General features: G+C 43.9%; 1 protein-coding gene across 1 annotated transcript in view; it reads right to left on the reverse strand.

The window, feature by feature from the left end:
• LOC117550399 (vegetative cell wall protein gp1-like) overlaps positions 1-4114 on the reverse strand; it is an 8285-nt gene extending 4171 nt beyond the window's left edge. Inside the window, exon 1 of the mRNA XM_034222829.1 lies at positions 4106-4114. Coding sequence (XP_034078720.1) covers positions 4106-4114 — 9 coding nt within the window. The remainder of the gene's footprint in view (positions 1-4105) is intronic.
• Positions 4115-15439: the final 11325 nt, after the last annotated feature.

Raw genomic sequence — 15439 nt, forward strand, 5'->3', positions numbered from 1 at the left:
CCGTTCAGTGGAGGTGAGTGGAAGTAGTCTCCTCGACGTTTCGATACAATGTATCTTCTTCAGGAGGAAAGTGGAGAGCTGCACAGCTGTGGAGGCTTATAAGTGATCAAGAGGTTTGAGTAGACCTATCAGGGGAAGGTACATGGTGTCAGGTGATCGAGCAGGGGGTGGGGGCCCATGTTTTTGGAGGGAAAACGGTATGCTGTGATCTGGTTGGATCTGCCAGGGGGTGGGTGGGTTTTGGTAGAGGAAAGGAATGGGGGTAAGTGTGAGAAGGAGTTTGTTAACTACTGACTGGAAGGATAGCTCAAAGGATAGGCTGCCGCCCCTAGACCTGGGAGACCCGGGTTCGAAACCGGCCGACAACACAACCAGCCACAACTCTCTGTTTGGTCCAGAATTGGTCCATTGTAAGTGGGAGTGTGGTGCAAATCAGTCCAGATCAGCGGCACTGGCTGGGTTAGGTTTAGGGTTTTGGATTATCGGTTGAGAGTGGGTGCACGGGCCTGAGGATCTGTGGATGGGTGTATGCAAGTGTTATTCGACATAGGTTCAAATATGAGGTTTTAAGGTGTTTGGACCAATTCTGGAAAATGTGAATGTTGAGAGGGGATCATGGGGGTCTGATTTTCCAAAAAGTCAGCTGAAATCAAGGACTCTGGTTCCCAATATGATGCATTGCTGGAGCCAGAACCAGGCTCCAGGGGTGAGCTGGTCCTGGTAGGGGGAAGCAAAGGGGGAACCAGGGGATAGCTTGTGTGCTTGTGACTGTTAGGCTGAGGGGATCCTGGGGGATTGTCATTTAGACAGTAAACATGTTTTTGCGGCGAGCTGAGCTCCGGAGATGGCTGGCCGGGCAACTGGAGCCCAGGAGACGGACCACGTATGGGGACAAAATGGAGGTCCCCATGAGGGGAATCATTCATTTTAGGGTGAAGACTTGGTTAGGTTTAGGGTTAGGGTTAGGGTTAGGGTTAGGGTTAGGGTTAGGGGTTAGGGTTAGGGTTAGGCATGTGTTGGTTATGGTTAAGGTTAGGATAAGTCTCCAGGAAATGCATGTAAGTCAATGTAATGTCCCCTGAAGTGATGTATACATGGTATGTGTGTGTGTGTGTGTGTGTGTGTGTGTGTGTGTGTGTGTGTGTGTGTGTGTGTGTGTGTGTGTGTGTGTGTGTGTGTGTGTGTGTGTGTGTGTGTGTGTGTGTGTGTGTGTGTGTGTGTGTTAGCCTAGTTGTAGTTGCCTTATTGACAGACCTGCCCTTGCTGCACTCTGCCAGTGTGGCTCGATACCGTACCTGTAGTAGCATCTTTGCTAATATCAGCATAAATGTGCTTTGCCCGAAGACGGTACTTAAGACTGGTTGTGCTCCGATGGAAAGACAGCTCAGCGTTGCAAAGTGTACACACAACTTTGGTTTTGTCTAAACTTCCATCTGGAAGATTTTAAAAGTGACATTTCCCGTCCAGCACTCCGCGGTGCATCTCCTCCGTCATCCTGTTAGTTTAACGTGCCAGTTAATTCCCAACAACATGCGCGCTGGAAATAATGAGGGAGGTATATACGTCTAAACTGGATACTATGATTAATTTGAGTAAAACAAAATAGTGGGTGTTAAAGTCTCGAGATTAATCACATGCGTTAACGCGTTAACTTTGACAGCCCTACAATAAATATAATCATGTTAACCTGTTAAGCCCTGAGCCTGTTTTTCAGGCCTCAGGCTCGAACATGACATTCCCAGAACAAATGACTATATCTTCACTTCTAAAAGGGGTAAATTAATTATCTTTTTTTTCAAAGCAAGGTTACACCTGTCAGTTTGTATGTAGACAAGTCAGAATCAATATAGATGTTTTTATTTTAAAGTCAATTCAGATTGGACATAGTAAAACAAATTAAATGATAGTGTCCGTCCAAAAAAAAAACATTACTTATAGTGAAAACCACCCTTCAATGATGGGATGGTAGACTAAAAGCTTTAGGAATCCAAACTATAACATATAATAAGTACCCTGTATCAAGATTGATGCAAAACAAGTGACATTTGACCTTTTTAGAGAGGTTTAGAAAACTAGAGTGTCATAGCAGCTATATATGAAAACTCCGTTATTGAATTAAAAATGGAATGATGGATTATCAGTAATCATTTCAAAGGGACACAGACACATTGGATTAACCTATGGATTAAACTTCAGCAGCGTTTTTATCGTGTTGATGCCATTGAAGACCACTTTTGATCAGAAAATCAGCTAAGGTAAGACAATGTCCCGTGTTTGCTCCGTAAAGCTATGTCGTGTCTGGGTTTGCTTCCCATGCCGCGAGTTCTGACCGCTCAGTGAGGATACTTCACTTGCTAATCGATATCTTGTTAGTGCAGATCTGATAAGTACGGAGCCCTGGAGGGTTCATAGAGAGAAAATAAATAAAACGTGGCCACGTTTTACTTTCTCGTGCGCACGCTTTAGTAACTCGTGCGCACGAGTTACTAAAGCGTGCGCACGAGTTAATAAAGCATGGCCTCGTTTTGTGTGTGTGTGTGTGTGGGGGGGGCATTTGTTTATGATAGTATCGTTCGTTCCGGTGCACTCCGGCAGGACTATAGCACATCGAGATTAAGATTAAACACATTTCTTTCACTTGGGAATACACTTAACTATGGGGAACCAGATTTGTGTAAAGTACTGTTCGTGGTAATTTGAAAACAAATGCCGGTGGTGTCGGATACACACGAACACGCACACAGAGCGGAGCTGAGCACACACACACACATCATGCGCCCCGGTGACAGGACATCTCCTTCATAAAGCGAGGGGGAATACTTTGGTAGTTCGATGTGTGTATAGGTGTGTGTAGTGTGTGGTTAAACGTAGCAGCCTCGATCTCTATTCAGCGGTTCTAATGAAGGGAAACGCAGTGAAGTAAACAGTCAAAGGCACAGCTCTTTGCAGCTGGTGCTGCTCTTCTCAGATTCTGCTGAGTTACACGTTACTGCCTCAGTGCCCTGTACGACGAAGCCAGTTCAACAGACCCTGGACCTGGACATGTTCGATTTACCCAGTTTAACTAACCCTAACAAACGCGATGTCGATAAGCGGTCCTACGAAGCTGGTTATCAACTCAGTAAATCAACCAGGGTTTCTCTGTCCGGCTGAGAGCGCGTTCATGTGAAAGGGACGGTGTTAGCAACATTTGACCAATCACAAACATGGAGACGCGTGCTGACAGCGCAGCGTCATACTTCATGAATGAATAGTGTAAATAGCCAATCCTGCTTCGTAGTACAGGCCACTGGTGCCGCAGAGATTTCATAAAGTGAAGGAGGTTTTCCTTCTATAAAACAGCTGTGGGCAGCAGATACTGTGAGTCACGGACAGGAATCCCTCAATTTAAATAAAACGAGGCCACGCTTTATTAACTCGTGCGCACGCTTTAGTAACTCGTGCGCACGAGTTACTAAAGCGTGCACACGAGAAAGTAAAACGTGGCCACGTTTTATTTATTTTTCTCTCTATGAACCCTCCAGGGCTCCGTAGATAAGTAATAAGGGTATTATACCATGAGTTCTGTGCTAAGTGCGTTTTTTTCGCTCAGGGCTCATTTAGACGCTTCTTGTGAGACTTGTGTTTTGTGTCGGTAAAAATTGTTCGTATCGCCAGTTAGCTGAGTTTCTTCCCGTTAAGTGAGTATGACACATTCATAGGTTTTTAAATGTTAAGAAGCCCTGAGACACATTTCCGTGAAAAAAAATCCCTGATTTAACAGGTTAATTGTATTCAATGTGTGTGTGTGTGTGTGTGTGTGTGTGTGTGTGTGTGTGTGTGTGTGTGTGTGTGTGTGTGTGTGTGTGTGTGTGTGTGTGTGTGTGTGTGTGTGTGTGTGTGTGTGTTGACTAAAACCCATTAGACCAAACAGCCAGGTCTGATTTGGCACAAATTGTGTCTGTTATTCAAATCAGCTGAGGTTCCTGTGGTGTGTTTACAGCCAACAGGACACACACACACACACAAACACCAACACACACACACACACACACACACACACACACACACACAACACACACACACACACACACACACACACACACACACACACACATATCTGTACCTGGCCCATCGAGCAGTGTGATGGTGGAGCAGAGTCCCCGGGGCCCCCGCTAATGAGCCACAGCTACAGTGACGTTCAGGCTGCACACATTGAAGGCTTGCCTGACCGTGTAACCCTGCTAAACACTCCCCTCCTGTGAGCACACACAGTACCACGTCAGTACAGACCCAGCCCCCCCGAGGGCATCAGACCAAGAGGCTGGGTGTTTGGCTCCCACAGATGTGTGTGTTAATCCACTTGCTTTTTGTACACCTCCTAGCTACGTTCAACCACGCATCTCGGGGCAGAATCGCAGGACTTCAAAGGTGTCTATTTCCGAGGAACACACAGACCAGGCTGTATTCTGTGTGTTTGTGAGTGTGTGTGTGTGTGTGTGTGTGTGTGTGTGTGTGTGTGTGTGTGTGTGTGTGTGTGTGGTGTGTGTGTGTGTGTGTGTGTGTGTGTGTGTGTGTGTGTGTGTGTGTGTGTGTGTGTGTGTGTGTGTGTGTGTGTGCTGTTTCTTACCAGATATGGGCTGGATGTAATGGAGCAGGCATTAGCAGATGCCCAGCAGAGACAGGCTCACAGCAAGCGAGCTGATGTAGCTTGAAAGAGATGGCCCTCTGCAGAAGGGTGGGAGGAAAAGCGTGCACACACACACACACACACACACACACACACACACACACACACACACACACACAAACAAACAAACACACGCTGCAAACTCCCCATGGAGCTGAAACCGTACATCCACCCACTCTCTAGAGGCTGCAGTTATATTTAACTGGGGCAGAGTTAAGGCAGAGGAAAATAAGTGTAAAACTAAGGCGAGGGCGAGGAGGAGAAGTTTGTGTTCGCTGGGCGAGTGGCGTTGTGGAGACAGATCTCCCTGGTGACCAGGGGAGACGAACCACTGCCTCCCCCTATTACATCCACCCCGCGACAGGCAATATTCTCCCCTGTCTGCCTCACACATCCTCTTCCTCCTCTTCTTTTTCTGCCACCCACATTAGACAGATTTGATGAATTCGGCCCTGGAGCCAGGATCCTGCGTGTGCCCGACGAACACCAACAGCTCGTTTTGTTGAGGGCTTGTCTGAGCTTTATTACTGTACCCTTCACTTATAAAGTAAACAACTCAGTATGCATGTTTTCATCTGAGAAACATGCCCTGTGAATGCATGGTAAAGAAACACACACTTCTTTCTGTTCTGCGTTTATGCATTTGTATAATTGGTGATTAGATATAAATGTTTCTTAATAGGGTAGCTCTCATCACAGACAGACTGAAATCAAAAGCAATGAAACTGAAATTGTTGAAACGATGAACACGTTGCCCAGTTTGTTCAGGACATATGGACTGACTCTGGAACCGTTTCTGCACCCATAGATAAATGAGTCTTATTTGCACGATTCCTTACCGGTGACATCTGAGATGATGAATGATATCCTAACAGGCAGCTTATCTATTCTGCACACATTGCTACTGTTGGAGCTATATATTGATTTATATGATTGAATAGTCATACATTTATTTGCTGTTTTTGTTTATAGGTACTGATAGCGCTCGCAATATGATTGCGGCAGCAAAGAAACTTCCTTTTCAGCATATGCCCTGTAGCGCATATTATACAGATAAGAGGGCCATTGCTGTCTCCCTCCGCGACTGTGGATTTGACGGTGCTTCAGCAAAGTGCCGTAAAGTAGTTGGACATTTCAAACACAGTCCTGCAAACACAGCAGAGCTGAAAGTCCAGCAAGCCTCTCACGGGCAAAAGGAGGAGCCACTCATTCAAGATGTAGCCAAGCGCTGGAATTCAACCTTTGAAATGATAAAGCGGGTCCAACACAACAAAGATGCAATACATGCAGCCCTGGCACAGCAGAAGCACTAGTTAGCCATGCTAACCTCAGCTGAATATGAACGACTGGCAAACTTGGAAAAACTGCTTGAGCCATGCAGGTGGGATATTTTCTTTAACTCTCCTTTTGTTAAATATTAAATGGATGTATTAGTCACTTTAACGGCAATTCAGAAATAAATTCAAGCCATATTGATGTTATCTGAATGTAAAGTGTAGTCATGAATTCTGTTGGTCCTTGGTGACAAATATGTGTCTCTGTGGTGTTACCTGCACTCTGCCACCTCTTGCGTATGATGGAGGTCTCTGATGAAGACCCTGCCTACATAGTGCGCTTCAAGGCTGCATTCACAGAGGACCTCAAGAGGTGCAGACATTATTTTGTAACAGATTATGTATGCAGTTGTCTGCTTAATATTAATCTTATTATCGATGTTTTGGGCAATACACTCCCTGAGACCTTTTTGCTCAGAAAAACTCAAGCGAAAAGTAACAAATGAAATAATACAAATCTTGATCCCTAACTGCTTTTAGCATTTCATTCTTCCATACCTGCATTTGTTTTGCCACCCACAAAAAACAAAACTACAAGTAAATATGTTTATTTTAAACTTGTGATTAATCGGATTAATCATATCATTTTATTGTGATTAATCAGATTCATTATTTGGACCTATTGACAGCACTCATTTATTGTGATCATGCCGTGTCACACACACCCTTGCACTCAGTATAACCGAGAGATTTTATTTCCCACTTCCCTCATGCAGATGAAATCTTGATTTATTTGTTTTCTTGTTTAATTCATTCTCTTGACTTTGAGCGCGTTCTGTGCTGTTCTTGTTTTGTTTTATCTCGCTGGCGCTAATTAGTATTTGTACCGAGCTCTTTATGTTTATTATCTTTTTATCTGTCAGCGGTTTGCTAATTGTTTCCTTTTTTCCCACTACATATTTATCACAATCATTTTTGTGGTTTTCTCTGGATAAAATCACTGCTCTAGGTTTTACCAGAAAACCTCGACTGGCTGAATTCAAAGTGTTTGACATTACATCAATACGACAACTTATAAATTAAGCTGATTTAACAACTCCAACGCTGTCGCTCCGACTTACAATTACAAGTCAGCGCAGGCAGGTAATTAAACGGTCCGAAGCTGTGATTCCTCCAAAAATACACCGAGCCCCTTCCAAAGACAACATGCACAACATGATTGTGCCGTGATCAGCAGTGGATATTCAAATGATCGCTGTAAATAGACGGCTAAATTAGAAATCAAACCTGAAAACACAATTTGTTGTAATGACAAGCTCCTTCAAAAGACCACAGCATGCCTGCCCCCCCCATCCTGACAGCCTTTCTTCACATCTCAGGCTTCTGACAGGGCTTTGTACGCGCCTTGTCACCTCAAATCTGTCTGCCACTGCTATTTTCTCCCCCGCCCCCCCGGCGCCTGCATGCTTTGCCTTATAAAGACACTGAAGATGCAGGTTTCGTCAGGGGGCCATTTTCTGGTGGGGCTCCTAACTGAGGACCAGTAGCCTTGTGTGCTCTCTTATCCCATCGCTTCATGGTATCTGATAGGGTTCACAGAACTTCACACTGATATCACTGATGCTCGGTGCTCCACGCTGACGATAATTACTGCTGATGGCCTTTTCCTCCCAGCTTCTCTGTAACCTGATTATGCCAATCAGAGCGTCTAACGACAGGAGAACGTAAACTGTTGGCAGTTGCAAGCCCCATTCCTTGAGCAAACTTTTCCGCGTACCACAAAGTAGACGAAGATAAATGAACTCCTCGGAGCTGAAGGGAGGATCAGTGGTGTAGCCAGAACTTCACGAAGCTGAGCGTGTTTGGTAAATATCACTCTAGAGTTATGCACGACAACATCGCAACTGTAAAGCTCAAATACATCATGCTGCTGCTGTCTTTATAAGAGCATAACCATAGCACAACAGTGTTATTGAACTTGTAATGCAATTTAAACACCCTCTCGTGCACCAGCACAGGGAAACTGAGTTTGTACAAACCCAGAAATATGCCTCTGTCCTCACTTCCAGTCCCACAGTTAGCCATTAATGGATGGAGCCTTTTCAACATCTGTTTGCGTGTCAATACTTGCGTCCGCACATTGAACCTGTCAAAGAGGCAGCACATTTAACGTCACTGTTAAACCAGAATGCTTCTTCAATAGCAGCTGTCATTACGCACTGATGGGACTATTTATAGTGCCTGTACCACTTATTCACTCATTACTGTTGGGCATCTTAACTTGATCACGCTTCATCTCAATTCTGGATTATTAAACATCAGAAAGATAATCAATAATTAAGAAATACTTTATAATTCATTGACAACATTATTGACACATGTAAATAAATAGAATGATGAAATGCTTTTTTATTTAATCTTTTAAAATTGAGCTCATAAATGCACATTTGTTAGACGTATAGTGGAACGCTGTGTGGACTGCCAACATAAATTGACACAATTGATCAAATTGGCAAACAACCTGTTCAGTGTTAACAATGATTCATCACATGTACATGTGAACCTCTGCGGGGGGCAGGAGTAAACGTAGATGTTTGACTGCCCCTGAAGAGTTGGAGACCATCCCTCACCAAACACCTGATGTCGGTGGCTTTTAATGCAGCATATGTATTTTCTCTCATGTATGTTTCTTCAGCTAACAGCAGAATGAGTCATAGAGACACTATCATCTCTTCTAAGTGTCTTTAGCTGCTTAAAGCTCACTCCTTATATTCCTCTGTGTTCACGCTCGGCAGTGTGTGTTGGACTAAGACAGTGGTTCTCAAACTTTTTCTACTGCAACAATCCCCACATGCATATACACAGTGTTCCCGCGACTGTTACAATGAAGGCTCGATAATCAGCTCACGGCATATAGGTGTAAGCAGGGGTAAAGTACTATTTTTTATAGGTGGTGTGTGGACCTCACATAGGGGGGTCCGGGGGCAAGCTCCCCCGGGAAGATTTTTAAATATTGAAGTTAAAAGCATCAATCTGGTGCACTTTGAGAGCTAAATGAAGAGATCTATGGACATCTCTCAACACAGAACTGTAAACAGATTTTCTATTTCTTTATGGATATTTTACAAATCACTCCCCTTTTAAACTTTATTCATTTTTTAATGTCATATAGTATTTCATACCTGTTTTTTTATTTATTCTCTTATTTTTTTATAACTATAATGATCATATAAACATGTGCCTCGGAAATAATTGTTTACATTAATGGTGACCAAAACGTTTGAGACCCACTGAGATAACACTGATAACACTCTCCTCCACTTTGTTGTTGAAAAAACTCCTTATATCCGTTAGCGTAGCTCGCTAGCACCAGAAGCTAACATCAACGATCTCCGGTACCGGTGCTCTCTCTCTCTCTCTCTCGCTCGCGCACGCACACAAAATGGCTCGTTCCACACACACACAGAGCCGAGCTTTAATGAAACACAGAGACCCAGACGTAATAGTACTGTATCATATTATTTTCGAATCAATACTTTTTGAAAATATGATTTTTTTTTAATTTTTTTTTTTTAATAACCATTTTTCCTCCTGGTCTCTCGCACCCCCCACTTTGAGAACCACTGGACTAAGATATGTTACATGAAATATAATGCTATACAATGTAGTAGTAAAATAATCAGAATAGGATCATATGTAGTAGTAAAGAGCATTTTGTGTGTTTAAAAAATAAGGCCTCTTAGAGTGTCAAGGTTAAAGGAAAAGGCCTCTTTTAGTAAATTCAGGTAAACTATTCTTCTCATTCTCTGAAGTTAATGGGGTACAAAGTTACGATAGGAAAATGGACAAAAGTCGAACCTCTCACGTGGTAGAAAACGAACAAGGTCAATGTAGTGGTGAAGCGGCCACAGTAGGGATGTGCATCTCCATCACTGAGGCCGATGCGATGCGCATCTCGATACGTTGCCAAAGATACGATACGTTAACGATACATTTGAAACACCGGGCGATGCGATGCGATACGATACGATACGATTCACCCCTGTTGCAATACAGTTCGATTCAACATTATGCGATTCGGGGGGATACGATGCGATTCAACACGATGCAAAAATAATGATACAATTCAATATGGTACAACAGAGGATTTTTGTTTTATTCCTTATATGCAGCAAATCATAAATTAACAAAAAAGTGCCTTACATATTTGGTTCTCTCTACTAGTACTGCGCATCCCATCATGCTGTTTCTTTTTTACCTTAAAAAACTCTCCAGAGTACAATTGTATAACACCTCACAGTTAAACAATTTAAGGATGCATTGCCCATGATTAACAATGTGCAAATAGCAACTACCATAGTGCAATGCCCATACAGCTGCCAGCCTGATGTGCTTAACACTCATCCATAGGCTAACTCACCAGTGAGCAGAAAGCAGTGGTTTCTATATGAACAATAAAGAACACAAATAACCTTTCACAAACAGGTATTTCATAACTGTTTACAATTGTAAGGAAGACATTTAAAGGTTTCTCTTTTCAGCCGCAGACCCCATGTCGCCTCTTTATGTGCGTCGCTAAGTTCCTCGTACTACTTGTGTACTTTAAAGCGGCACGGCATCGTTTACAATTTGTGAGCGATTTTTCAAGTTGACCGTCTTTCTTGAAAAATCCGAAGTGTTGCCAAACGTTTGATTTGTAGGTATTTTTCGGTGCGCTGTGTTTCTCTTTCTCCTCGACTTCCATGTGTGTTAATAACTGAGACTCTCGGCCTCCGTAGTGGGAAGCAAAGATCAGAGATCGTCTCTGCTGAGTGCTGACAGGATGAGGGGATATTAACAGAATGAATCGTTTTTTTACCGATGCAAAGACGCTACAATCGATGCATCGCAAGTTCAACCCAAACTGTAGCCGATGTGCACTCTTTCAACCGTTGCACTCGCATCTTGAACGTTTATGCCGGTGCACCGATGCGAATCGGTGCATCTTAACATCCCTAGGCCACAGTGATAACATGCACTGAAAAAACTGAAAGGTTGACTTTAATTAAATGAATTATGCAAACAGATTTTACATAACTCTATTAGGGTCGTTGAAAGCAATAATATCAAGTTGAACCTAATATTCTTTATTTAAACTTAATATTATTGCTTTCAAATAACGTAGTAGAGTTATGTGGAATCTGTTGACATTATACATTTCATTAAAGTCATGTTTCAGTTTTTTTCAGTGCAGGGAACATTGACACCTGTAAGGAAACGTACGTGGAAGAATAAACGAGGAGGTGATTTATTGTCCTTCACCTATAGGTCAACCAATGAAAAGGAGGCTTTAGCTATAACAAGGGTTGAGGAGGAGGTCCGGACTCTTCAACCGGCCCAGACCAAGACCCCTTTCTACATGTGTGTGCCTGATTCTGCCTGTCTGCAGTCAGAGGGTCTGATACTGGTGGACAAACCAAAACAGGACATTGGCTGGGTAAAATGTGTGCTCTTAAGTTGTAAAACATTAGCAGGTGTGTTTCTAGTTCAGAAGCAGGATGTTGGGGACCTTGGTTAATTAAAATATATTGTGCAGATTTATATTCCAGAAATGCAGAGTGAGGAGAATTTTTTTTAAGTATAATAAATGTGTACGGCAAAATGTAACCCAGGATTTTTGCTCATTCTTCATAATAAATGGACTCTGTTCAAATAGCTAAACTGTGCACAATTTCATAATTGCTTCTTCCAGCATATGCATTGTTCACATACTATATAACATGACTGGAATATAATAAGTTCCCAAGAGCCAATTCTTCTAAAACTACAATTACCATTTCACTCTCACACAATATATCCAGACTTACTCCCGGTTATAAATTAACCCGACTGCCAAACGTAAAAACCCATTTTATCTTAGAAATCATGTTTCCTGGAAGGACCAATTATACTTATCAAGGTGGAAATAAAGTGGATTTGTTACTGTATAGAAGGCGTGACATGTTCCGTGGGTCGATTACACATCAAATAATGTTCAAAAAGATGCAACGTAATGTAACTAACTACAAATACTTTCAGTATTTCAATTTGTTCTTACTTTATTCTTCCGTCCACTATATTGGAAAAATACAAAATAAAATGTAATCCACATTATTCACCTGATTTATTAAGATTATCCATATAAAACTTTATCCCACACTGTGAATCGTTGGTACAGATTACACTGCCCTGATAGTGTTAAGCTCCAACTCAACCAAAAACTACAATGAAAACATAAAACTGACAAATCCTCACAGATACAATAGTATAAGGTTATTCCTCTAAGGAAGTGGAGGTACAACATTTTATTCATGCATTACATTTCTCTATATCTTAACTCATGTAATGTTTTAAAATGTCTATAATAAGTATTAGTATTTCAACAGTTAGTAGTTTCTACAGATTTATTCCAGTTTATAGCAAACAAATTCTCGACATAAGTACGTATACTGAAAATGAAAAGGTGAAGCTGTTGGCATAGTACCACCATGTGAGTTTAAAATATTGAACTTGTTTGAAGTTAATTGTTTTGGAGTGTGTTATGCGCCAAAGTGTTAAAAGACACAGCCTTCATCACAGTTCTCTTGTAGAATGAGTAAAAGCAAAGACTGGCGGAGAATATCACTAAGAAATGTTGATTCTGTTATTATACGTGAACACAGGACTCGGAGGACACACGCTGTAAAAGCCTCCGACAAGAGCCTGGCTTGATGCATTGAACCACTTAAAGTATACCCCTAAGACCTGGAACATTCTTCTCCTGTTTTGGCACATCGCGCTCAACAACACACACCTTGAAACACTTTGCTGAGATGCAACAGTTGTCAAAGCTTCTACACAAACCAATAATACATCATCATTTCATAATTTTACTGGCAAAACTACCATTGAGGCTTTTAATTCTGGAAACTTTTAACGCAAACTTTACAAAAGGCGTTTGTCTTATCTGGAAAAAACAGCAAAGAAGCATTTGCTCCTCATTTAGGCAGTGATTTCCTTTTTTTATGATTTAAGTCTTCTGCATAAAGATCCACTGTATATAAATGCAAAAATAATATTTACCGAAAAGCTGCATGCAGATAATCTTTGTAATAATAGCAAATATGAAACATATCTTCCATGTGTTGCACTGTAAGAAACGTACCGTGAAATTCACAGTACGTAACTGGCAGCAATTGACAAGTTACTTACTGTAAGTAACTTGTCAATTGCTGCCAGTTACATACTGTAAAGGTAATCACAGTATTTACAAGTTTTTATTTACAGTAACAGTGTAAAATGAACAGTAACTTCCAAGTACTGTATTTGTGTTTACGGTAATAGTGTTTTAACTGTCAAATGAAACACAGTAATGAGCATTTACTTTATTTTTGTATTACAGTAGTATCAGGGTTTCCCACACATAGACTATACTTGGGTGGGCCAAGTTTCAGTGTTTTTTCATATTGGAAATGGTATGTTATTGGTTATATCTCTCACAGGCTCCGCCCTCTACTGGACTCTATGGGTACTACCTTATCATGCCAGCATTCACCTACTGAGATTTCTATAGAGGTAGCCGCCCCGGGGCGGGCCTACCTGAATGCGCGCACATCTCACTTCCGTATAAAATGAGGCCTCGCCTCCCGACCATCATCCTTTACTCTTCAGCGAGCGGAGGTGAAACACTAGCACTGAGTCTGAGACGTTGTGAGAAAGAAATAATTATAAATGGAGCCACTCCTGGAGCATCGTAGCTGCCCGTCGGGCCCTGGCCTGATTGCGGGAGCGGATCTGCACCGCCAGTGCTTCCAGTGCCTGGGACAGGACCATGCCGAGCAGGGAATGGGCCAGACACCGGGCTGCGTTGCCTGTCGCTCGATCCCGTTGCTGAATCGCCGACATCGTGCGGAGCACTTCTGGAGGCTTGGCCCGCAGGTGCACGTGGAGGTTGATGATCCGGACTTCGAGGTGGTGGAAATGGACGATCTGCAGGACGTGCCATTTGAATTCGCTCTGCCGAGGGACCGCGTGGTCCACTTTGCGGAGGGGGAAGATGACGACATCTCCTTGTCCGACACCCTAGGTTCCGACGGCCAGGAGGGCCCAAGACTTAGGTCTGCGCGACTGGACTTCCCAGCAGTGATGACCCAGGCGGCGGAGCGTGTAGGCCTACCGCTCCCCCCACCGCTGCCACCGAGGCCTATAAGCCCTATTTACGGCCCGGTGCTTCCGGCGCAGCCGGCCATCATCTCGCCCCCGTTGCCAGACATCTGGCAGTGTGTGGAGGCGACATGGCGGCGTCCATTGAAGGCGAAGGCCTCCATTGCATCCTTGTCGTGCATTATCAGGGTGCAGGGCCGATTAGACACGGTGTGTCCTGGCGTGCCCCCCCTCGATGAGAGCCTGGCGGCCCATCTGTTGCCGCGAACAGCCGGTTGGGCGGAGGGGAAGAAACCTCTGCCCCCTCTGTCGAGGGTCGATGGCCTCGGTCACTCAACGTTTTAGCCGTCTGGAGGAGGAGAGGGTGCAGCTTAGCCGTATGCTACCGCTAGCTTCTCCTCAGACATCGCAGCGTGCTCCTCCGCGGACGGCAACGGCGAGACGGAGGGAGAGTCGCCGGTACACAAGTCCTGTATATGTAGCGCCCCCCAATTCTTCGGCCCATCCCGCGGGACCGGCGTACCGGCACTCACGGGGACGGGCTGCCCGACCTTGGCAGACTCAGCAGCAGCAGAGGACCGCCAGGTGGGGCGCTCCACCAGCGCGGAGCTGACTGGCGGGGGGAGGAAGCGTCTCAGCGGTTCTCTCCACCCCGGACGCCAGGGTGAATCCCACCTCCTCCCTGTATGATGCCCAGATCCCTGTTGTTTCCATAAATGAAAAGGTTGATCTGTATCCAAGTCTGAGTGCCGTTTGTTTTCACAATCCTGCACTCACACACATTGTTGACTGTACATATTCCCCACTCGCTACCCCAGTTGTTGCTCCTGTAAGGGAGATAGCTAGCTGGCATGCGCAGATGAGAGAGATAAACCGCAGGAAGTGCTATCATAGCGCTATGCGAGTACAGGTTTTTTTTGGTCGGCGTTTTACTGTCAGGGAGCACACTATGTAAAAACTCAGATTAATACAGTTTACCGTGGTGGTAAGGGCTGCATTATGGTGGAGCCCGCACTCTCTCAAGAGCGCATGGCGGTGCGTTCAGGGTCCTCAGTTGAACACACTACGTCTATAAAACTCTGATTAATGCTGTTTACCGTAGTGGTGAGAACAGAATTATGGTGGAGACAAGAGCATGTGACGGTGCGTTCAGGGACCTCAATAAATAATCGGCCCTTTCTGTGTCAATCCTCCATGGGCAAATCTTCCCCTCACCGGGGGGTTTTGCGGCGGAACGGGTCGCCAGAGAGTATCACAGCTTCATAGCTGCGGCCCCACAGCTGAGGGCTTGTCCATTAACACAATGTTATGGGGAATGGAGCCTCAGCTGTGTGTT

Source organism: Gymnodraco acuticeps, unplaced genomic scaffold, assembly GCF_902827175.1.
Source record: "Gymnodraco acuticeps unplaced genomic scaffold, fGymAcu1.1, whole genome shotgun sequence".
NCBI classification, from domain to species: Eukaryota; Metazoa; Chordata; class Actinopteri; order Perciformes; family Bathydraconidae; genus Gymnodraco; species Gymnodraco acuticeps.